The sequence below is a fragment of the Diadema setosum genome, chromosome 11 (genome assembly GCF_964275005.1).
Source record: "Diadema setosum chromosome 11, eeDiaSeto1, whole genome shotgun sequence".
NCBI classification, from domain to species: Eukaryota; Metazoa; Echinodermata; class Echinoidea; order Diadematoida; family Diadematidae; genus Diadema; species Diadema setosum.
The window spans coordinates 7,034,931-7,061,498 of record NC_092695.1 but is presented as its reverse complement, the minus strand read 5'-3'; the positions used below and the strand labels follow the sequence as shown (position 1 = coordinate 7,061,498).

General features: G+C 37.4%; 1 protein-coding gene across 1 annotated transcript in view; it reads left to right on the top strand.

The window, feature by feature from the left end:
* Positions 1-6,218: 6,218 nt before the first annotated feature.
* LOC140234874 (probable phospholipid-transporting ATPase IA) overlaps positions 6,219-26,568 on the top strand; it is a 75,247-nt gene continuing 54,897 nt past the window's right edge. Inside the window, exons 1-6 of the mRNA XM_072314921.1 lie at positions 6,219-6,271; positions 11,492-11,630; positions 14,491-14,590; positions 19,720-19,818; positions 22,867-22,912; positions 25,748-25,788. Of these exons, the coding sequence (XP_072171022.1) occupies positions 6,238-6,271; positions 11,492-11,630; positions 14,491-14,590; positions 19,720-19,818; positions 22,867-22,912; positions 25,748-25,788 (459 nt within the window). The 5' untranslated portion in view covers positions 6,219-6,237. The remainder of the gene's footprint in view (positions 6,272-11,491; positions 11,631-14,490; positions 14,591-19,719; positions 19,819-22,866; positions 22,913-25,747; positions 25,789-26,568) is intronic.

Here is a 26,568-nt window from a genome sequence, read left to right as displayed (position 1 = left end):
TGGTATGGGGGAATTGCACGAAAGGTAATATATTAAAGTTACAAAGGCTTCAAAACAAATACGCAAGACTAATTCTGAAAGCTGATTATACTACTCCAAAAGCTGTTTTACTAAACTCATTGAAATGGCAGTCTGTAGATGGGAGATTAAAATACCAGTATTGTGTTGCAGTTTTTAAAATCTTGAACGATTTAGCCCCTCCGTACTTAAACCCTTTAGTCGAAAGACGCCCTGTGTTGTATTATACCAGACACGCCCTCAATAGTCCACTATTCATTCTGCACCCGCGTACTGACTATAAGAAACGCTCCTTTTCGTACATAGCATGCTCTTTATACAACAATCTACCAAGTACTGTACAAACGTGTCCATCACTGTCAACATTCAAAAGGCAGATTAGATTGATGTTTTAGTAAGTTTATTTGGCAGTAGTGTACATTGTAACATGTTAATGAAACGCATTATTTGTTATCATGGATCTTCTAAAGACAGATGTGTCTGTGTCCGTATGCATGTGTGTGTGTGTGTGCCTCTGCGTGTCTGTGTGTCTGCGTGTGTGCATGATGTGCATGCGCGCATGAGTATATGCGCTTGTGTGTATATGTAAGGTTTTGACTATGTCTATTTCCTTAATCTTTTGTATTTTGAATTGTCATTTGTTGTATTATCTTCTATTTCCCTGTATAATTTTTATCATAATGTGCAAAATGAATCTGTACAATTACAGGGCTCTCTTGAAAAGCAGGCCTCTGGCTTGAATGAGACTTACCCTGTATTTTTAAAGAAAACGTGATTAAATAAATAAATAAATAATTAAACAGTAATATTAGAGCCTGCATTCATTGATGCAGATTATTGTAAGTGTCGTGATATCATTAACCACCACAAGTCTCCTATATACCTGTACATAAATCTTTAGTAAATGATGTTTCTTTTTCTTTCTTTTTTTTTCTCGGCAAAATAAATCAAAACTATGCTGTAATAGTGTATTCTTTGCCTGAAATCAGATGTGTCAAAGATGTAAGAAATTAGCAAATCATCTAGTGGGAAAGTGGTTACAACCGTGAGATTATTTACAGTAAATGTGCATTGCATTGTTCTTTTGCAAATATCCCTATTCATCTACATACAATGCCACTCACTTAGGGGGAGTAGTCAATAATAAGATTTCCCCCATTTGAGAGGCCAGTTTACTGTCTGAATGTCATGCCCTTTGCCATTTTATGTTGCCATAATTCACTGTCTCATGATCCATTTCCACCTCATTATGAACTAGGTCCTGTAATGATTAACTAATGAAGTTGTGCGGGCACTTTTTCTGTGCTAGCAGTGAGCAGAGAATTTGAGGGGAATTTCCCACAAAGTTCCTGTGTTGTCTAGCTACGTAGTTGATTGAGATATTGTCTCTCCACTTTCAGAAATCAGCAGAGTAAAACTGAATAGAACTCAGAGTTTTGAAATAAAAAAAAAAAAAATCTCATCATCTCATCTCATTCTCATCACTGAGTTTGTAGTACGAAATGCAAATTTTTTAGTAATTTTCGAAACTGCATTTTAGAATTACGTAATTGGATTTTGAGTAACACACATGTATTCAAGATGCATTTTACAAGAGATTGATTACTTCTTTGGTTGTTCTGTGATTGCGTCTTGAAATATAAGAAAATTAAGGAGTATCTCTGCAGATGATTGGAATAGTATGGTGATGCTTTCACGTGATTGTGAAAATGAACAATTTCCACCTGTAATGATCTCAATTACAGCTTTTTTCTCTTCAAGGTGAATAAGTTTGTCAATCAGTAAGTAATGCTCACCAGCTCACCCCCCCCCCAAATAGATAAATAAAGAGAGACACAGTAGAAGTAACTGTCTTCCTCCATAAACTATCTACTTATCAAACATCAAGCTTGTCTTTGTGTAGACATGACTTGTAATTTTCAGCAAATCTGGGCCCCATTTCAGAAAAGGTTGATACGATGACAACTCTTGCTGGAATGGCAATTGTCATGGTAATGACAAGAATCCAGCTTCCTGATTGGCTGTTGCTATTGGAAGTTGTGCTATTAGAAGTTGCCATTCCAGCAAGAGTTGCCATCCTAACATCTTTTATGAAACGGGGCCCAGAACTTGAAATATTGTTATTAGTCGGTGAAAGTGAATGTAAGTTATTTAGAGTCATTACTTTAATAGCACTTAAACTCATGTGTAGGAGTATATGAATGTACAGCTCCTCAACTATGTTTTCCCTTTTTTCCTTTTTTTAAGGAGTTCAAGTGTTTACTGAATCTCTCTATTGAGCATGAGAAGGGATTAAAAGTGCACATGATATTTTAAGGAGTTTATGTGCCACGTTTGCAGGCCCGACTCAGTCAACGGTGTGCCAAGTTCGCATATACACTGTATATTCTGCTTAAATGCACACAGCCGCCCAAAACGATTGATAAATTGTCAAATGCCATAGTACAATAAAAGTGAATTCTCGCGATTCCATTTAGAACTGTCGCATGTAGCTTGCATTTATGTGGTGATTGACTATCAAGTGGTATTCCCTGCTGGGTTGCGAGTAAATTCTAAGTTTCTGTCACTGTTTTGTGTGCAAAAGTCATGCCTCTTATACGATAATGTAGCTGCTGATTATCTGAAAGAAAAACAATCATACTTATTCATAGATTTGTCTTACAATTTACACCAAAGCAAAGCTTGTCATTTTTCTTTTTACAACTTTCTTTATTCCATGTCCAGGGTGACAAAAAATCTACAAAAGTTACATAGATTTGAAAAACATAATGTTTTCCCAAAGCATGACTGTATTCCTGTCTCCAAATTATGTGGCATATATAGGGTTTACACCATAGCACAATGATTTTATATACTTTCTAGTTTAATGTTACCCAAGAATAATGTTGAAAGACAAGATGCAAATGTCATTTACCTTTATATTAATTAGGAAAATCAGAATAAAAGATATTGTTTTACATTGTATATTAAAGAATCTTACAAGTTCTGAATTCAGTTGAGCTGACATTTAGTACAGCAGAAGAAGGCACCGAGACAGAAAAACTTGCTCAGAGTTACACTCCAGTATGCTGATAACTGACTGCATTGCATGCGAGAAGAGTTCTGTGATACTGCATTGTTTTGCTTTGCCAATGTCAGTAAATTCTGCTTTGCAACTTGTGTAAATCAAGCCTAGAGACATTTGCTTGTAACCAATTTTATACAATCTTTTTGTGGCATATTTTCACCTGTGTTGATTTGTGATTATAAAGAAGAAATAGGAAGAATTGATACAGCAGAGAGATAGAGAAAGAACAAGTGAGACAAAGTAAGGAAGATGAATTTGATGGTTATGCCCCATCTACAGACTTAATGTAGACTCTCTCTAGACGTTCTCAGGAGATAAAACACAGGGTAACAACATTCCACAGATAGTAATCGCAACGCAAGGAGAACAATGCTTGCAACATCTTCACAGACAATGCTCCAAGACGACCTGTGGATATGTTACCATAGTAACTTCAGCTGTCCCTGTCCAGCTCTTTGCTGGTTGCTTGAGGAGGAGATGTGTATCATTCGATGCATATCACAGGGGCGGAGCCAGGAATCCTGTAAAGAGGGGGCGACTTTACAAAATTAAAGGGGGGCGCAAGCACCCCTCCCCCATTTTTCTTTTGAATTTCTTTTGTTTTAACAAAAAATAAAGGGGGGGGGGGGCACGCACCCAGTGTGCTCCCCCCTGGATCCGCCACTATCACATCATTAACATTGCAGTCACGCTCACAGAGCAAAACAGATACTATAGCATACATACTGCTCACATGCGTACTAGTACAATCATGTATAATGTACAAAGATATTTGAATTTCTGTTTTCTTTTTTAAAGTACACCTAGTGTGTATCACATTTTTTTTTTGTTTCTTATGTCTAAGGATAGAATAATTGTCAATTATTAGGAAAGTATAAATCATAAAATATGCAATAATATCTATAACCAGAATGCTACAGTTTTGCCATTTGACCCTTAAAGCATGCAGTGCACTTTTTTGTCGCATAAAGACCTCTGTCCAAGAAGATGTCATCAGGCTTCTCTGGATAAGATTTACCTCCTGAGCATCTTAAAGGGATTGCATAGTTTTGGTCGAGACCTAACATCAGGTTCATAAGATTTTTTAATGAGATAATGAGAAACCTCTTATGAAATATGAAAGAGCTTGGAATTTTAAGAAGGATTCAACGCTCACTTGGTGAAAATTGGTTTTGAAATGGCTAAGATATCCAGAAAAGGGATCCCAATAAAACTGACAGACCACCACTTTTATTATGATCTCTTTATTTTACCTTGTTTTTAGATATCTCAGTCATTTCAAAACCAATTTTCATCAAATAAACTTTTGATTCCCCTGAGAATTGCATGCTCTTTAACATTCCATAGAGTGGTTTCTGAATGTCTCGCAAAACATTGCAAGCGGAATCCTCACCTCAACCAGTACTGTACAGTCCCTTTAACAGACAGCTTACTGGGCATTACCCTGGATGTTACATGTACCTCCAGTCTAAATTGGAAGGTCAAGGGTAAATTCTAATGTAAGGTCCTTTGAAGGTTACCCCAAGCTTTGTACAGTTCTGGTTGAGGTGAGGATTTAGCTTTTAACATTTTGCAAGATATTCAGAAACCGCTCTGAGATGTCAAAGAGCATGCAATTCGAAGGGGTATCCGAAGTTTATTTGATGAAAATCGGTTTTGAAATGGCTGAGATATCCAAAAACAAGGTGAAACAAAGAGATCCTAATAAAAGGTGTGGCCTGTCGCCTTTTATTATTATCACTTTTTGGATATCTCAGCCATTTGAAAACCAATTTTCATCAAATAAGCGTTGAATCCTTCTTAAAATTGCATGCTCTTTCATATTTCTCAATAGATTTCTCATTATCTCACTAGGAAAGTTATAAACCTGAATCCCCACCTCAACCAGTACTGTGCAGTCCTTTTAAGATGGGACTTGTGGGAGATCTTTTCTGCCTCATCTTACATGTATTTTGTAAATGAAAGAGGGAAGGAGAGAGAAAATGGGGGGGGGGGGGGGAGGGGTGGTATATGAGAGTGTACTGCTACCCCTATCAATGGTATAATCATTGTACCAGCATTTTGAATGAGGTTTATTTGCGCTGTCACAAATTATTCAATCATCCATTGTGTAGATTACAAATTTCAGACATACAATTGTAGTTATGCAAAACACATTCTAATATATAGGCCTACTGTGATATATAGCAGAACATTGGAGACAGTGGGGGGAAAGAGCTGACAGTGAAAGGAAAAAGAGAAGAGAAAAGAGACAGAGAATGGGGAAAGACTTATCAGTGGTGAATTCTTGCATGAGGTCAGAAAGTGAACAGCTCCCTCTATATTGTAGCTCCTCCTCCTGTTGAGAGTGAATGAGTGTGAGAGAGAGAGAAGGGGAGAGAGAGTGGTGAAGGAGAGATATGGTAACTGTCACACTGGGTGAATCATCTCTCCTCTACTGGCTTTATCCCCCCTGGAGGGGCCGTCCGACAGATCAGACCATATCTATTGCGACCAACGAGCCGAGCCTACGTACGTCGAACGGCCTCCACTAGCCAGTGTGGCCAGTGTGGAGAGGGGATAGGGTGTCAGTGTTTTTCGCAATCAGCAGTCGGGTGGACAATAGGACTACAGCAGGAATACCTATCACTCTCATACTCTGGGATCATACAATCTGCATTGTGTATTTGGTGGCAGTGGCATGTGGAATGGTTAAACTCACATATGTACGCCCCGGCTCCCATGCTTATTGTACCTCTCTGGAGCGCTGTGTGCAGTTGAGGTTGTAGCGAGGAAGCTTTGGAAGGCCCCTGACTCTTCGTGTTGTGTGGGTGCGTGGAACGGAGGCTGGTAATCGATGGAATCGCAAGGGGAAGCGACTAACCTGGCTGAGGAGAAGGGGGAAACAAATATAGGTGCGATTCATGCCTCAGGTATTTTCATTCCATTAATAGAACTTGGAAGAGGACTAGAATATGAATTGTAGGTAGGATGATGGAGGTGGTTCTGTCTCCAAGTTCATCTGCCTGGTTTGGATATATGTCATCAAAGTGCTGGGGAAGCAGATCCCCACCCTCACCCCCAACAGCTTTATTTGAGCTGAGGGGATATTGCTCTCAGTCATTGTCAAACAGATGTTGCTTGTCGGCATTATTACAGCAGGATAGACAAGGATGAACACAGCCAGAAGTCTCGTCTGCCAGCCGAGTAAACAAACTTTAGATCCCCTACCTTGGAACATGTGTTATTGATTCATTACCAGTGATAAGAGTAAACACGTTATGCTGTAATTTGAGAATCATTACTCGTTTTGCATGTCAAATAAAAAGAGTTTCTCTTGTGGCCAAGGCCATGATTTTTGTTGTAATGAAAAATTTAATTTTTAGGCGTGTCTTCCTCAGACTGATGTTCAAACTGGCGGGTTGTTATTTGTATGTGGTTTAGGAAAATAACTGGATATTATGAACGTGCATCTTCATCACCTCGAATACAGCTCGCTTGAGAAGACACGTGCATACTTTGCATCATTACTCAGCTCGGCTCGCTCAGCCACAAAACTCTACGTACGTTTGTTATATGTAGAATTCTGTGGGCTCAGCGCGCGGTTCAAATGATTGGATTGAGAAATTTCGGGCAAATGGAAAATACTACCCAAATAGCACTCTAATTCACAAACTAGATCAAGACTTCTTGGGATAATAGCCCGCTGTTTGCGTCTTAATTGCACAAACAGCAGGTTAATTTGACATCAGGCTAATTTCCTAAAAATATAATAGCAAGTTACATGTATGTTGAAACTTTGATTCGATGAAAACAGTCCTATTGAGACTGTGACTGAAATTAATAATTTCCATTTAAATGATATTGAGCTATTAAGTATTTCATATTTCTGAAAAGAAAAGATGACATTTGTCATAGGCTTCTTATGTCAGAGCTTATAATTTGTTTTGAACTATCTTTTTGTTTCTAATGATGATGACAATTGCAGTACATGCAAAATGAGCATAATTTGCAGAGTTTTGTGGCAATTGGAATGAAAACAAAAAAAAGACTCAATAGTGAAGCAAATGATGTAATAACGAAATAGGAAGTGGATTAGGCGTAACTGATATCTCTATCCGTTTATATTTGTTTTCATTATGAGAATGTATTTGTTTTGGCAGTTTGGCAGTAAACCATTCTCTAAATATCAACCATTGAAAATTAGAAAGGCATTCTGAGACAAAAGTCAAGGTACAATGTGGTGGACAATTCTGAATACCAGTAGACCCATGCCACTAACTACGTTGTAAAATTGACTAGTATCTATAGATATGTACATTTGTTTCAGTATGACAGCAGTGTGTGATTATTTGAAAACATCCAAATCTTCTAATGAATTACATTTGATCCCATGAAGACAACACTTTTGTAGCCAAACTGTACCTGCCGTGTATTCATACTTCCCGTGATTATCAAAGAAAGCAAGAGGATGTTGGCAGTAGGCCTATATCTTTTAGTTGGCTTCCCCCAAACGAGTCGTGTGTCCTTGCAAATTTTTTATGAGGCTGTCACAAGCTGTACATTATGTCCCGTGACATGTAACTCTATATAGCTCTGTACTCTGCTTCAGAAAACAGAGCTTTCTACTGTTGTACTTTTGTGCACAAGGGGAAGGATGGCCGGGTGAATAATGTGCGTTTCCTGTGATGGTATGAGTGTGAATGTAAGCAAAGTAATGTACATTTCCTCTCCACAGCTCAGAGCGGCCATCTTCCATCTGCCATTGTAGTTTCTGTTTCCAAGGATAGAGCTCTGTGTATCAGAAATGCTCTTTACGCAAGCTTTACCTTACTTACAGTTAGAAATGAAATCTTGCACAAATGTAAGATCTGAATTCCGTGAGTAATGAAAAATGTCAGCGATCGATTGCACTGGTTGTACAGCGACAACTCTGATGGCTGTAAAGAGGTCCATATGGTTTACACTACGAGGGCCCTGTTGCGTAAAAAGAAGCAATCAAACATAAGTCAGGTATCAGCCAATCAGAATTGAGTATTCAGAGACTTTTGTTTCGATTTTCTGACTTATGTTTGACTTTTATGCAACAGGGCCCAGGTGACACATTTAGCAGAAATTCAGGGGCCCGTTTCATAAAACTTGTCATCAGTGACAACTGCCACATTTCTATGACAAATTTTCTCTCAGCCAATCAGATGCAAGGATTTCAGTAGCTTGTCACATGTATGATTTATGAAATGGGCCCCTGAAGTATGATTCATTGAATAATGATTATATTACTTTTTACTATGTAATTTTGTACAAATATTTTTTAATCTATTTTTTTTTTTTTTTTATGCTGGTGCTACAAACAGTTTAAAGTTTAATGGAGAGTGCCATGAACGAAACAATGCGTTATTTTATTGTTTTTTGTAAGTACAGCTATGTATACCTGCATATTAACTATTAAGGTTTTAGATGACATGGGGGGGGGGGGGGGAGTTAAAAGCATTGTATTCAGATTACCAGCAACTTGCATTTTACATGGTAAGCAAAACCTCGTTATTGCACTGACATTCACAGCTGCCTTATAGCTCGTCAATTTAATGTCATTCCTTATAAAAAAAACAAAAAACACAGAACTAAGAGAACATGTCCTTGCATATTTCCTTGGGATGCACTTTATATGTGCAGGTGGATTCCATTGTTCATGATCTTATCATCATCTTAATTCTCATGTTCTTGATGTTGATCTTATAAAATACTATTATCAGTACTATTATTATTTGATCATAGTTCTACTACTACTACTACTACTACTACCACTACTACTACTACTACTACCACTACTACTACTACTACTACTACTACTACTACTACCACTACTACTACTACTACTACTACTACTACTACTACTACTACTACCATTACTACTACCACTACTACTACTGCTACTACCACTACTACTACATTGTACTACTACAGGTACCAGTAGTAGTAGTATTAGAAGTAGTAGTAGTAGTAGTAGTAGTAGTAGTAGTAGTAGTAGTAGTAGTAGTAGTAGTATAAGGACTAAAAACATCAGCATGATTATTTTTGCAAGATATGACTATGTTGTGCCTGGAGTACAACTGAGAGATGGTCATATTTCATGTGGTGCCGAATTGATTACCTTGTTCAGAAGCATGTACAGAAATGTTCTTTCCTTTCTGGGGACTAGCCATCGACAGGTGGTGTAAATTCCTGTGGAGTGAGTGATAATGGCAAACCAGCCCCAGAGAAATTCCAAGGGATGTGACATTTACGTTCCGTGGATGGGCGGGATGCGGTGTCATTTCCGACGTATCCTGAAGCTGTAATTTTCATCAAAATTGAAAGTTTGGCAAATTATGGAAATTGAGTGTTGGCTTTCAGGGATGATTAATGTACCATTTCAGATAGAAAGCTGTCCGTATATCATTAGGGGGGGGGGGGGGGGAGGATCTAGAAAAGAAAAGGGCTCTACATTATTCAGCCACAGATGCCAACAACAGCAACAACTACATAAAGCATGCTAAAAAATGACATGTCACAACACACAACCAACTATCAAATCAGTGTTCCATGCAACAAGTAGTATAGATACAGTACGCCTTTGCCATGTACATTTCACAGGGTTTTATTTTCAGGAATTTTGAGAGTTGAGTGCTAATCGCTAATCGCATTAACACTCAAAAATATTATTTCTGATCCCAACAAGAATGTGCACATGTACATTTCTCCATCCATTGCCGTTCTCCACAATCGCAAATTTAACCGCTTTTGAAATTGCCTGGAAGTCGTTATTTGCAAAAAAATTAGACTGGCTTAATATATGGCGTATATAATAGAGTTGATCATGAAATAGATTCTTTTGGAGGTGCTGTGAGCTGACAGACATGCTTGCCCTAGGCAACAGAAACTGGTTATAGGCTAGTAAGAATCTAAGATACTTTGTGCCAACTGTGACTTTTTTGCAGTATACCGGTACTGTTTGTTTGCCAAAAGTACTGCATCTTTTGTTGCAAGAACTGTTTTGCCCAAATTCCCAATTCCCAAATTCTCAATTTTACTACACATGTCTATAGCAGGAAAGGTAAAAAATATATACTGTCTTCCAACAACAGTAACTCATATTCATCCCTCAGAATACTGCAGTGCTGTTTACAATATTGGCATCCCTTCACATATTATACAACTTGCCTCATTAGTCATAAAAATTTTTGATTCGTACCTAATGAACTGCATGCACTAGGCAAAAGGGAAACTACTTTTCTAATACTGTAAAACAAGAAATATTTGTGCCATGAAATTTTCACAAATTGGCCTTTTTTGCAGCATGAAATTTTTGAGAATTGCCTCTGGCATTCAATGCATATAGACGCAAACTTTCACATACATCCGCATTTTAATTTCACGAATCTTGGCTCTCACAAAATCAAAATGTGCACAAACATTTCAACTTTGCTGTTACATGTATGATTGTTAAAGTGAATGGAATGTCTGTAATGCATTTAAGGCAAATTTGAGGAAGCTAAACTTGTCCTACTGTATTAGGTTCCACTGCGTAGCGATAGTGTAGATGTATATTCTATTGATTCATGACTTTTTGAAACCAAAAGCTCTCTTTGAAGTGCATATATGAACATCAATTGTAGTGAGAGAAATCTGAGCTGTGTGACCTTGCAGCTATTCTTATGTCAAATGAGAGATATGAAAGGATTTAGCTTTCATTGTGTGTGTGTGTGTGTGTGTGTTTGATCCGGTAGAACATAATTTTTTTCACACGAGTGTCAGACAGTAATTCACTTCTCTTTATGACACACCCAGCATGCAGTTAAGATAAACTTTTGCAGTGCATATATTGAATAGTTGCACACTCAAAGCATTGAAAGGAAGGTCTTTTTAAAGAGGGTGCATCGTTATGAATATGACAAAAACAATACACTTTCTTAATGCTGTGAAAAAGCCACTGTGTGTGAATGGTTGTTGCTGTCATATTATTCAAATCAAATGGCACGGCCAAAACAATGTCAAATTCACATGCATTGCCATTCTAGTTTACTTCTGCTCTACACCCATAACTCCTCGTCTGGCGAAGAAGTCTTTATAATGATAAACAAAATGTCAGTGTTCATTTGTAGCATCTGTTTTTGTTTGAGTCTTGAAATTGGCTTTCATTGTGGTCAGTAATTGCTTCAGAAACCGTAACTTGCATTTAGTTCTGTGAATTATGCTTTAATGTATTAATGTTTGATGTACAGAGTCCATTTTGTATTTGTTGATTGTTGAAATTATGTTCAGTGAAGGTTGGATTCTGTCTCGGGCTATAAAGAGTCTATTTTGCCTCACCAAATGGTGTTGAAATGTGAATGAATGGTGTTTCAAATAGTTGTATCATATATTTTTTGTTCTTTCACTCTTTTATAGAAATGGACGACAGGAACTCCTCGGGTGAGGGTTCCGCCCCTTCCCCGGCTCATGGAGTGTCCCACTCGGCCGACTCTGAGGTTCGTTGCATCAACATCAATCGGGTGCAACCAGTCAGGCACTGCTCCAACGAAGTGGAGTGAGTATCATGGTCTGTGTGGATGGGTGGAGTCTTGCCCCTGTCGGACTAGAGAATTATACCGGTATCAGTGTGTGTGGGTGGAGTCTCGCCCCTTGCAGACTAGAGAATCCTCATACCGGTATCAGTGTGGGTGGATGGAGTCTTGCCCCATTCAGACAAGAGAATTTTCATACCAGTGTCAGTGTGTGTCAGACTAGAATATTTTCATACTGGTATCAGTGTGTGTGGGTGGAGTCTTACCCCTTTGAGACTAGAGAATTTTCATCCTGGGTCCCATTTCATAAAACTTGTTATCAGTGACAACTGCCATATATCTATGACAAATTTGCTCTCAGCCAATCAGATGCAAGGATTTTAGTAGCTTTTAACAACTGTTGTAACCTGTTATTGATAACAAGTTTGATGAAACAGGACCCTGTTGTCAGTAGCCATAGTCACACTGGCAAAACAATGCAATGTTTAAGATCGCAAAGTCTTTGCAATCTTTGGTCGTCCATCCACTCTGGCAACCAAATTTCTCAATGTTCCAATTCTAGAAGTTAGTGTCACTGGTGCTGCAGTCTACTTGCTAAGTAAATATGAAATGTGTGGTGTATACACATACATTGTAGCCATGGAAATATGAACTGGCCTGTTAGATCCCAGTATAATTGACCGTGACTCCCATAGCAAGGTTCTTCAGACCTGCAAAGCCTCGGTCATCTCATGGTCTCAGATGGACCTCTCCCAGTTCAGATTTAATTGACCCTTGAGGGTAAAAGCTCATAAGAACCCTGGACTTTGATATTGCCCTCATCCACTTTGATAATTGCGGTCAAAGCCAGGGAAATTCTTGAGGGAGGTTGGGGATGGGCAACTGATTAAGTTCACTCAGGAATTGAGTGGGCAGCTTCTTGAGATTCTACTCAATGAGAGATTTGAAAGGCTGACCTCAAATCACTGGTTTCCATGGCAACAATGCAGTCTGATTCCATGAAGGCAATGTTCATCCTGATATTATGTTTCCTTGTGTGAAAACAGTAAAGTCAGAAAAAGAACATAATGAGAGCATCAGTGAAAATATTTTTAAAAAAATCTGACACACTAAACTGTTTAGAATTGCAAAAATTTAGAGAGTATGGCATATTGGCGACTCTATGTGATCTATAGGTGTTCGAATGAAAATCAATGAAATATTGTATACAAAACAAAAAGTTTAGTATTCTCTATATGTGGAAATGACATTATCACCTCTGCCAATTTGTTGCAACCAATATTATTGATTATTGAAACATGAAAATGTTAAGTTCAGTGCTCTAAAGCTAGAAATATTTGCAGCATAAAATTTTTATGAAGTGCCACTGGCATTCAATGCATGTAATGTAGACACGAACTTTTGTGTGCATTTTCATTTCACCAATCTCAGCCCCTCAAGAAATTCACAAAAATTTCATGCACGCAAAAAAAAATTTCTGGTCTTACAGTAACATTCTTATTTTAGGTCCCAATTTGATGAAATCTTTACCATTCTGTTCATTATTTGGATTGCACCATGACAGACACTCCTTTGTCAGCAGACCATGTTAAAGGACAAGTCCACCTTCATAAACATGTGGATGGAGTGAATGTTAGTAGAACACATCAGTGAAAGTTCGGGGAAAATCAGACAATCCGTTCAAAAGTTATGAATTTTTAAAGTATCTGCACAGTCGCTGCTAGATGAGAAGACTACTACAGTGTATGATGTCATATGCGTACAACGATATAAAGAAAATAAAAAGAGAAATTCACAAAACTTCACTTTTTGAATAAAGTGCAAATTTCTTCGACTTGTTACTGACATATGATAAGGGTAATATTATTCCTGCCTTCTGAAAGAGGGAAGTCAAGTGTCCTTTTGTGATGCGAGAAAAGTGAAAATATTTTGAATTTTCTTTGTTCTTTCTGTATGTCGTTGTACACATGTGACATCACAAGCTATAGTAGTCTTCTCATCTAGCCTTGACTGAGCAGAAACTTCAAAAATTCATAACTTTTGAACGGATTGTGTGATTTTCCTCAAACTCTCACTGATGTGTTCTTCTAATATTGCTGCAGTCACTCAATCTACATGTCTATGAAGGTGAACTTGTCCTTTAAGCAGTGTTCACTGGATGGTTCCATGACATTTGCTCCTGCGACAAATTGCTCCCATGAAATATCTGCATGCTAACCCAAACACAAATTCTACCCACAAACATAATTCTAACCCTAATCCTAATAATCCTCACATCAGATCAAACCAAAACCCCTATCACAACCATAACCCTAACCTTAAGTCCTTGGAGGAAATATGTCTGGAGCAATTGTCGCTGGAGCAAATGTCGTGTCACCTCGCTGGATGCCGTATGCATTCTGGTCACACATCTACGTACAATGTCGCTTGCATATCTTATGAAGATGTTTAAATACTGCATAAGCTGTTACTTTTGTGAGGATTTAATTTTCACAAATTTCGCAAATCACTGTTGGACCACAAATTTAACAACACACGAAAATGTCGCCATACGCTAGGATGATAATGCACTTATTTAAACCTCAATGTCAAATCACTAAAACGACATCTCAAGTAAATATCTGTATGCGAAAATAACTGCTTATACAGTACTCTCGTAAATCGACACTCGTCAAGGTAGTACTTTTTTGATGAAGAAATCATGACCGTAAGAATATCACTTCTGCATATGATATATTGACAGTTAATATTTACCGAGCATGCCATGAAGATAAAAATCCCAACAAACAAAACTCTCGAAAACGAAATTATTTGTCAAATGAAAGTGCTTACACAGGTCATTTAATGTTATTGTTAATGTATTGTTACTTCCTCTTCCTACAGCACGGGGAAATACACCTTCTTCACATTCTTCCCAAAGTTCCTCTTTGAGCAGTTCCGTCGCTATGCCAACGTCTTCTTCCTCTTCATCGCCCTCTTGCAGGTGAGAATAGTTCCCATAATATGCTCATGGGATGATTATGGGTGCAATGTTACAAGACTTAACTGCACGAAGTGAAAGATAGAGGTGCTGTTTTCCATGAGGTGAAGCCAAGTTGAATAGTGCGCCTCATCTTTCACCAAGCACAAAGTCTTGTTCCATTGCACGATTAAAGACCATACACTATTTCGTCTGTTGAGAATGAGAAGGGCGTTAAGTGGTCTCGAACACTATGGGTTTAGTGGCAACTTAACGCCCTTATCATTCTCAACCGACGACCACATATCAGACGTCAACAGATGTGGTCCACACAGATTCTTAAATTTAGCACAGAAATGCCAACCATTTTCCATGAATGGTAAATACGTACCACAGTCACAGTCTGTGTGTTTGTTGGCAGAACCAATCGGTTGAAGTTGTTTCAATAAAAATGAGTGACCAAAATAATACGCGCTTGTAATTGTTGGGTACGCATGGCAAATGTTTGTTTATTTTGATATAAGAGCTGTGCAATGGAAAAAAAAAAAAACAACTTTGGGTCAGATGTGAGTTTAACATGGGAGTCAATGGAAATTGGTGATGTCAGCCATGCGATATCCAATTTTCCTCAAACAAAATTGCACGGCTGACAGCAGCAGCATGCAATGGTACTTTTAACTGAATGTCATGTGATGGGCAATCGACCAATCGGATAGTTTCATTCTTTTTAGGTGTTGTATAAACTTTTATAACAGAAGTTCTTATGGAGAGGCACTGTTTGTGAAGTATCACATTTAGCTCAACTTTTGTAGATGAAAGAAAAAATGAAATAATTTTTATAGTGTAGATAGTAAATATACATGGAGATTATTTAAAACCCTTGTGAAATAAAGGACAAAGTTTGATTCTTCAGGCATTGTATTAATTTTTTGTCAATTATGTGAGCAGATAATAAAATTTTGGAATTTTATTTGTATTTTCCTTAAAGACAAAGAAAGGAGAAGTTTAAATTCCCCATATTTAAGAGTGGAAGAATCCATCTGATCTACTGTACATTGTGTATAGAAAAAAACTGGTTTAACCCATTGAGGATGGACTGATTTGCTACAACATGCATTTACCATAGACACCTGCTGGAGTATACTCCGGACTCATTCTCTACGGGTTAATGTGAGTGCATCCTCCTCACGTCCCCTCCCTACTCCTTTGTCCGGAGTGAGCAATCATTATTGCAGGATATATTACTTCCTGCTGACTCAGCAAAACAATTACACTGTGTGCTGTGGAGTAGCAAGGCAGATGTGATGGTGGTGTTGAAAAGCAAACAGTAAATAAGGATTAGTCTTGTCTCATTATCTACTTAGGTCTTTAATTGGGTGTTTCAATAAAAGATGGAGGGGGTGGAGGTGTGTAGGTCATTCTGAGTTTGAAACAAATGAACGCCTCGTGGTGAATGATTGATATCCGATTGCTGTGGCTGGAAAAGGACAAAGGGGATGAAGAGGCACATTCTCATTGGGAAATAATTGCAACTTTAAAAATCATAGTGTTTGCCCTTTTCCAATCACACTTGCAATAAGAAATTTCAAAGCTGCGGCAGTAGATATAAATTGTGATTTTCTTGCTACCATTATGGGCATGCACAAGTGGCTGAGGAATTTTGTAATGTTGCAATATTTCACTCTAAATAGCAGTGTTTAAAATCATGGTTGTGAAATGAATGAAATTAGGAAATCAGTGGACAGGTGGAATATTCCGTGGGTACACAGTCTGTCCCCTATCCCTTCCATACCCCTTCTCCCCCTCCTTAACCCCTCCTTTACCCTTCCTCCTCCACCCCCCCCCCCCCACCACTCTACTTCTTTATTAGGCTGTGTTCAACCTTTCAACAAGTGCTTGAGGTGTGGGCGTCATGTGTAGTGCAGGATCTCTCCATATATGGGCATCTTTCCAAATTAAACATTTTTTGTATTTCCCTGTTTCTTGTTTTCCCAAAAACATCCCTTCCTCCTTTTTCTCTCATGTTATCTTTGGGTTTGGTTTTGGAATTATTTTTCCAGGAAACTGAAAAATTGATGTTTTGTTGTTGTTTTTGTAGTGCAGAGAATATTGTGATGAGATTACGTGAGCTTTTTTTTTTAAAATGGAACAACATTGATTTAATTTAAAACCGCAAGTGTGCAAAAAAAAAAAAAAAAAGGAGGGGGGGGGGGAAGATGACTGAAGTGATGTTGTTGGCACACTTTCATCTGGAAAGTCACACCAATTTTGCTCAATTTCCCGCGGCACTATTTCTAGCGAGAGATGGCTGGTGAAAGGCGTCGGTCCCTAATTCTGGCTGCTCCCTGCCTGTGCGACGCTGCGTTCTCTGCTTGCCCTCCCGCTGGAGTAGGCCAGGTGTCCCGCCCCCAGTGCAAGCCCGTCTCTACTACGTCACTCCTGGAAACATTCCAGAGATGCAGCTTAAAGTGCATGAACAGTTTTGGGGAGAAAATTTTCTTAGTTCAAATTTGTCTCATCAAGTGCATCAAGTAAACAACTGTTGGAGAAATTATCAGGAGAATGCCAGTAGAATTGAGATAAAGTTTTCACGGGAATATTATATGATTTTGACCAAAGCATTAAAAAAAAAAGTATGATGATAGCCTTCCCAACATATACATGTGGTATCTGTGTTTGTAAACTTTAAAATGTTGTTTCTCACTTTGTGTGAGTGTGTGGGTGTGTGTGTTTGTGTGTGTGTTCAAGTGTGTATTCAAGTGTTTGTATGTAGTGTGACTGTACTGTACATGTACATCAATGTATATTATACTAGTCCACACTCGTGCACTGAGGTAAGTGGGCCTATACATGTTATTATCATGCTACTTATGAATACTAGTAGCAAAATAACTTTGAAAACTGTTTCCAGTGAAAGTTAAGTGCAGCAAGAGTGTGCCAAGGGCTTTGAAGTGCATTTTGAAGCTGGTTGCTAACACGGTTGTGATGGTAGATATAAAACATTCATTCATCCATTATGGTGGTGAGATATCTCCTCCCCCCTCCTTTTCTTTTATTTTACTACATGGCAATGTTCCAGGTGTATGGTATTGAATTTAAGCAACTACTGTGCACTGCATAAGGGTAAAATTTGTTGTTAAAGGGATAGTTCTTTAGTTTTGGTTGAGATGGGGGATTCGGATATTAGGTTTTTGTGAGGTATTTAGAAACCGCTTATAAAATATGAAAGAGCATACTATTTTACGTAAAGAGGAATTCAAAGTTTATTTGATGAAAATTGTGTTTGAAATGGCTGAGATATCCAAAAGCAAAGTAAAACAAAGTGGTCATAATAAATGGTTGGTCCACCTTTCATTAGGACCTCTTTGTATTTAGATATCTCAGCCATTTCAAACCAATTTTCATCAAATGAACTTTAAATTCCTCTTAGAATTGTATGCCCGAGGCATATTTCACAAAGTTGAAAACCTGAAGTCCCATCTCAACCAAACTATACCATCCCATTAAGGAGACGAAACTTGATGCAAAGTTGATATTGCATAAAATCTTGTGTAAGACCTGTCCTGTATATACTCAGGCTGAGATTTATTACTTTGTGATATTGTTATCTAAGAAAATGAAACTGTTTTTACCTACTTCAGATAATTGTCTAATACAGCTATCTCCTTAATGTAATATCCATGAAGATAGTAAAGAGACTTGTTTTTCAGTTTGACTTTATATGGCACCTGTCTAGTTTTTTAAATCAAACTTTACTGCAAATTGAGCTTGATTGTGTGTTTAAGATAAATGCATCTGTGTGTATTTCGATCAGTACTACAGTTGTTCGTTTTTTTATTGACTTTGCTTTCTCTCTAAAGGATAGGAGAGACAATACCTTTTTTATCTCGATGCATTTGGTTTCAGTTGACTTATTTTCCATTTTCACACACACTGCAACCTAACATACCCTATCATTGAAATCTGGAATCGTGCAAATTTGACAATGAAATTCTTTCCAATGAGTCATTCTTCAGTTCAGGTCAATTTGATTTTTATCCGCTTTGTTCGTGAAAGTCATACATAGAATTACACTGCACATATTTGAATGAAACTATACAAAGTAAATGTGCACTAAAAGTCACAATAAATGATTATTTAAGTATTTAAAAAATTTATTGAAATTTAAAGAAAAAAGTCAAATATACAATTATTTTCAGTGAAAGAGAAAAAAGTGCAGGAGTCTACCATCTTTAATGCAGGTGCTTGCACACACATATGAAAAAGTGTGCAACTTGCCAGGTTCTGGTTTCATTAATCCACTGAAAGAATAATTACCCCAGAATAATAATAGTTGACGTTCAGAGACAAGCAGCCTCGAGGTTAGGAAACCTCGAGGTTAAGCTCTTGCCCCCTAACTTCCACGTGCGTCCACATGACCGACGAATCTGAACCTTGAGGTTACGAAACCTCGAGGTTAAATTCCTGCCCCTTTGAGTGTGTTGATTTTTGTATCCACATGGTGCTTAACTACGAGTGGGGACCATAAGATTTCTTGTGGCTCTTAACATCTAGCAAACCTCGAGGTTAGCTAACTACGAGTGCGTCTACACGATCCCTAACTACAAGCTTAACCTCGAGGTTAAGGCTTGTCGTCTGAACCTAACTAATAATAAAAAACTGAGCTTCCCACAGTTTTTGAAAATCACAGTCAACATTTCAGTGGTAGAATTAATAGATTCTCTGACCAAAGTATGTGAAGCACGTGCTCACTGTATCATGTAAGTTGGACATTTCCCAAGTCAGTTTTGTTTGTTGTTTGTTGTTGTTTCCTTCTTTTTTTTTTCTTTTTTTTTTGGGGGGGGGGGGTGTCCCACCTCAGTCTCAATGTGTTCTATTATCATATTTTAAAAGCTATTGATCTTTTGGACAGCCTGCGCAAAACATATATTTCTAGTAGAGACCATATGAAGGCAGCATTTTAGTGAAATCCAAGCTGCCTGTTCACAGTGCTGTCAATATACTCATCTTACTGTTGATAGCTAATCTCCATCTTCCGTATTTACGTCAAATATCAGCAAACCTTTCACCAAATATTTAAATGTTCTCTTATTCCTGCACATCATCTGATACCTCCATTTTTTTTTTCTTCTTCTTCCACATTTTCTCACCAGCAAATTCCCAGCGTATCGCCGACCGGTCGCTACACCACGCTTCTCCCGCTCATATTTATCCTGCTGGTGTCGGCCATCAAGGAAATCGTTGAAGATATCGTGAGTGGAAATGATGGCTCTATCTCATTTATCTCTGGCTAACTCTGACATTGAGTTTCCTGCAGATATGGTCTTGTTATTGTAGTCTATTTTTAAATGCAGTAATATAAACCTCCTCAAGTGGATATCTTTTATTGATCCACCATGTATATGCTTCTATCATAGGCAGTGTTTTGTCTGAGAGTTGTGAAAAACAGTACAGATATCAAGAGTCATAAAAACTATGGTTCATATGTAGAGAAGAGTGGAAATTACAAAAGAAAGTGAAACAGAGAGAGAGAGAAAGAAAGATATTGTTTTAGAAGCTCTTTAAGTAATTATGCAGAATTGATAATACATAGACTCAAATGGTAAAAACACTATTATCTAAAAAAAGATGGAGAAATTTGCTTATTTTGATAAAGACAATGTGGAGAGTGGTATATAGGAATAGAGAGAGAGAGAGAGTGTGTGTGAGAGATACAGACATAAGATTCAAAGACTCAAAAAGACTTACACTCCAAAAAGATGGAAAGATGAAAAAAAAAGTGTTGCCTTGTTCTGTGCTAGCCACATGTCTAAAAAAAAAAATGTATATCCAAGTCAAGAGGGAGGAGACATAAAATAAGAAAATGATGTTAACAGTGGGACAAAGAATGGGCAAAATGTCATTTGAGGATATTTGATGAGTTGTCTTTCATTCAAAAGATGTTTGGTCAACCTTTTTTGCTATTGAAGTACATGCAATATTGGTTATGTAGCATGGTCTGATTTTGGCCAAACTTAATCATGTTTGATAACAGGAGGAGTATTTTGTGTCCAAACCTGTCATAATTAGGCAATAGGTGTTGTCAACTTGTCACAACTTGCTTTCCACAAATTGTACTCCTCCTCTATGGCAACTATTATTGGGTCATCATGGAGTCAGATTTGTGTATGACACAATATTTATTCTTTCTTATCTTCATCTTGGCTGAAGTGACCCTGTGACTGGGGTCATGATTTATCAGATTTTATGATCTGTTTGAGCAAGGGATAGATGACTAGATGTAAACATTACAAGATCAGCTAATGAAAGTTTTATGATTTTTCAAATCAATCCCCAAAGGTTAGATAAGTGTGTGGTCATGCCAGTTACCACCCAGATAGATAGAATAAGGGACAAATTTGTGGTGTTGTTGTTGTTGTTGTTTTTTTTTTTGGGGGGGGGGGCAGGGGAGTGATTTTTAATGTTTTAGGAAGTTTGGACAACCTTACCTTTGGCAATTGATTGAGATTCATAAAATGTTTGTTAGCTGATCCCGTGATGCTCATTGTAAGTCCTCTCCTCTCCTCAAATAAAGCTCTGTTAATATTGACCATATTGCAGTCATTTCAGCTTGAATATTGAGTATTCTGTTTAATATTGGCAGAAGTCACTGCACATTTCATTTTTTCTGATATTTTAGATGTATAATGAGAACATTAATATCATTGTAAGACTTCAGTGAGTTATTTAGTTGCAAGGATTTGAAGAACTGTTTGAAGATGTTTCAAACAATGACAAGTAAAGGCTTACACCACTTCTGTGAGATTTAAGATATTTAGGCAGAGCTGTCAAGCACTGAAAGATGTGCAATGTGCACACTAAAAAGAGGCAGCGGATTCATTATGTGGCTTTTATTTACAGGCTGAACTCTCCCCCTTTAAATAGAAGTAGTCTTGTCTTCCCATCAACATGGCATTTGTAATGGCCTCTTCCATCTTTCATCACATCCTGCCCCTTGTTACATGTCTTCCTCCATTACATTCCTTCGTGTTGATTCATGCCATTGATACATTTAGTGCCATGTTGTCTTCCCAGGCAAACATTCCATCCCTTAAAATTAACATCCCCACTCTCCTGTATACCTACTTGGGTCCTGTAGTCGTTGGACATTTGATTTCACTTAGTGCTTTTTCTTTGACGTGTAGAAGCAGAGGGAAGCTAAATAAAAACATACTACCGTAAAACGAGGAATGTTTGCGTACATTTTAATTTCGAGAATTTCGCGAGAGCCAAGATTCGCAAAATTAAAATGCACGCGAAAGTTCTTGTCTACACTATATACATTGAATGCCAGTAGCAGTTCGCCAGAATTTCATGCTGCAAAAGAGGCTGTCGGCTCCAATTCGCGAAAAATTCATGCCACGAATATATATTATGTTTTACAGTATACCACTTCATCTATACAACCAAACAGTATTCATATTCTGGTTGACTTGATTATTCTATATCAACTTTATATACTGTAGATATAATGATAATAGTACCTATACTAACAATATTTTTGTTGGAATTCCTACCAGAGTAGTAGTTCTAGTAGTTCAACAGATTGTCCGGTCTTCCTCAAACTCCACTGATATGTTCGACTAATAGTGCTGCATTCACTCAATCCACATGTATATGTGGGTTTCATTCCACAAAGCATGCAAATTTCCAACCTCTTCTTAAAGGACAAGTTCACCTTCATTAACATAAGGATTGAGAGAATGTAGCAATATTAGTAGAACTCATCATTGCAAGTTTGAGGAAAATCAGACAATCCGTTCAAAAGTTATGAATTTTGAAGTTTTTGTGCAGTCACGGCTGGATGAGAAGACTACTGCAGTGTATGATGTCATATGCGTACAATGATATAAGGAAAATATAAAGAGAATTTCACAAAATTTCATCTTTGGAAAAAAGTACACGTTCCCTTGACTCGTTACTGACATATGTTACGGGTAATATTATTCCCATTGTCTTTAGAAAGAGGCAAGTCGTGCTCTTTTATCATGTGAAAAAAGTGAAAATATGTTGAATTTTCTTTACATTTTCTTTACACTGTTGTACTCATATGACATCAGGAACCTTAGTAATCTCCTCATCCAGCGGTTCCAACACAAAAAATTGAAAAATTCATAACTTTTGCATAGATTGTCCAATTTTCCTCAAACTTTCACTGATATGTTCTACTAATATTGCTGCATTCTCTCAATCCTTATGTTTATGAAGGTGAACTTGTCCTTTAATTCATCTATGTATTTCCTATTTGTTATCAAATGCAGAAAAGACATCGAGCTGATGATGAAGTTAACAACAGAAAAGTTTTAGGTAAGTCAGCCATTTTATGTCTCATATGCATATCTATTTCCTTCAACTATTGCCTTATATTTTCTATATATTACTTTGAATAACTTTTCTTTTTCCTTCTCCATTTTACTTGTCTTTTTTCTTTTTTTTTTTCTCCTTTTCTTTTTCTCACGCATTGTTTGTAGTTGTAAGCTTTTCACCATTTTTTTTTTCTTTGTTTCCGAAGATCTCTCATATTACGAGTATAGTCTTTTGAGTGGGCTCCTCATTAAAAAAAAAAGAAGTATTTATTCTCCCCCTCCCCAGACAGTGTACTAACAATGTTAGTCTGTATTTGAAGGTTTTCTAAATGTTTCTAAACATACTGTTAATTTTGCTATTTTTGTATTACACCAAATGTATGTCCAATTTTGATCACTATGTTGTATATTCTGTTGAAAAATGGAAAAAAAGAAGAAAAGTTTGAATTACAATTTGAAATTTGTAACAACAAGAATGAAGTTTGGTCAGGGTAGTCCATGTCAGGTCTATAAAAGAAGTTGTGTATATATGCCATAAATGTGTGAGCTCATAATCCCAAGACCAAAATAATCTGTCATTTTATAGAAGGTCTAAATTCCTTGTTTATTTTGAAGAGATCTGTTTCTTTGTTTGACTGAAAAATGAAGAAGTCACATGATGCATTGTGCGTCAGAAAGAAATTCTATTCTTGGAGACGGGCTGACAGGCAAGTTTGATACAGCACTGACCTCTATGAAAAAAGAAAAGAAAATGAAAATGAAAATTGATATCCCTACGATTGTGAAAGTAGAAAAGTTTTGTTTGTGTGTAGGCAGTGCTTTGTTGATTGTACAAACATTTGAATGCAAAATCTTTGAAATTTTGTGAGACAACAAATGAAGCTACAGACATGCAGTGTTGTTTTTGAATTAGCTGTTTAACATCTATCATGATAATTACCGGGTATGATGTGAATGATAGTATAGCCGTGATAACTAATGACTGTTATGATAATGTCGGTAGTGATAGTAATTATAATAATTTGGTATTTTAGAAGAAAACCAGTATTGTGCCTTGCCTCAGTGGCTTTGATGCCAGTATGCTAAACAAGAACTTACTTGAGGTAACTAGAGAATAAGCCAGTTCACAGTTAGCACTAGTCTGCAATGACCTCTCCAGCCACAGACTTTGCAATAGGCCTACATGGAATAGTCTTCAAAAAGAACAGTTGGAAGCAGCCATGCAGGAAGTAGTAATTTACATGTCAGTGCTGCATGAATGTCTTTTGTTAATGTTGCTGAAAAGAATGCACATTCACCTGTAAATACCAATCTGCACCTGGTTCATTTACAACACAGTTGTCATGAAGCCCTATCTAGGTTTTGAATACCTCAGTTGCAAATCCATTTCAAGAGAAGGTCTTCAATGACCTTTATCTGCACATGCTCAGATTGGAACTGTGAACTGGCTTATTTCACTGAACCTCCCAGTCTTCATGCTATTTTTGTCAGTATGCTTATGTTCAGACTGCAGTATATAAATAGTGCCTCTATTACCTCTGGCATAAGATAAATTGATACCCAGCTCTGTACAGTGCCTTCCTGTCTGTAGCTTAAAGGGATGGCATGGTTTTGGTTGAGATGTGGATTTGGGTTTTAACTTTTACAAACCACTTATATGAAATATTAAAGAGCACACAATTCTAAGAGGAATTCCAAGTTTATTTGATAAAAAAATCGGTTTTGAAATGACCGAGATATCCAAAAACATAGAGGTCCTTATGAAAGATGGGACCTATCTTTTATTAGAATCTCTTTTTTTTTTTTGATACCTCAGCCATTTCACAAGCGATTCTCATCATTTAGACTTGGAATTCCTCTTAGAATGATATGCTCTTTAAGATTTCATATAAAGTGGTTTCCAATTATCTTGCAAAAAGTTTAAGCCTGAATCACCATCTCAACCAAAACTGTAACATCCCTTTAATGCACATGACTTAAAGGGCCATATGCAAAAGTTAGATATTGGGGGGGGGGGGGGGTAGCAGTGGGATGAAGGAAGAGATAAGTGAGACAAAACTGAACCAAAAAGATGTAAGTCTGCCCAAATAGATATTGCAGCTGTTCAGTGATGCACTGCAGGGTCTGTGACGGGCCCTTAGGGCAGTGAGTCGCTGTTGCCAGGCAACGGGGCTTTTCCTCTTTGTGATGTCACACTCGCATTTTGACGACTCGGCAACGACTGCGATGTACGTCGGTGCGTCTGATCTTAGCCGTCAGATAGTCATGGCCACACTATGAATCAGTAACAGAGGGGATACAGGATTGCGTCATGCTACTCTCTAATATTGTATCATGGAGTTCTTTATGAATTAAATTGAATGTAGTTCAGGGGTACTGAATGACGAAAAATAGTATAGCACAAAATTTCGTTTTCCTGTAGTTTTGAGTATATGATAAAAATAAGTATACTGTAATGTGTTGCTGTATTTGTTTGTGGTGCAAGTACACTATTCAGGTCTTCTTTTTTTTTTCACTGCGGAATCGGTCACTCGTAGAAAATTTAGCTTAAATCGTGAAATAAGGTTTTGTTTTGTAAAAAACAAACAAACAAACAAACAAACAAACAAACAGACAAACAACTGGAATGTGGTTTTGTGATTTACTTGTCTGATTTTAATTCAAGTGGGTGACATTTTTGTCAACAACACTAAACGGTATTCCTATGTATTCACATTGGATAAAAGATGCAGATCATTTGAATTGTATGCTGTACATATTTGTCAAGTTTTAGCTTCACATTTTACCCCGGGTATGATCCCTTACATATAAGATCCATTTTTATCTTCATTTACAGTTCTAAGAAATGGATCCTTTGTGCACATCAAATGGCGAGAGGTAAGTGACATCATCAGTGTGACTTCATAACGTCCGTAATCTTGGTAATCTTAGACGGATAAAGGCACAATTTTACCATTTGCAGACGAAACAAAAACCTAGCTTTTGTGCTTCAAAATAGTTCTAAAATGTGAGTGAGGGATAGAAACAACCAGTGTAAAAAAAAAAAGAAGGTTAATCAGTACAATCAATTTGAAGTATTGTTAAATGTAAAAAGAAATGTGAACAATAGTTATGATAAAATTGTGTCTCTAGACTAAACTGTCTACAGTTATGGTCTAGTGAGAAAAATGGTGATATCTCCTTATATTTTAGGCTTTATTGCAAAATTTTTATATGGTAAGATGTTTTGTGATACAACTGACCTACACATATGCATCAATTGTGATAATTTGAACATTTTTGAAATCACCATTCCCAATGGTAAACAAGACCTTTAAACTCCAAATCACCTCATAGCAGGAAAATGTGAGTTACAGTATGCTTTACACACATTTACAGAATGATTTTGTGGGTGCTTTTGGCAGAAAGGCAGCCCCCAAACCCCATCCCCTCCCCCCACAGACACACATACACAAAAACAAAAACTAAATTGCACTTCCAAAAAACAATAACAAAAGGAGACAACATGGCTTTGCTGTTGGTTTGCAATGTACTAGTAAATGTATTCTTTCTGGAGTTGAAAGCAATCCCAATTCTTGGAAACTGCCTGAAATCCGCCAGCGTGAGAATTTCATCCCGATGTAACATCTGCATTGTTTGAGAAAGCAATAAATCCAG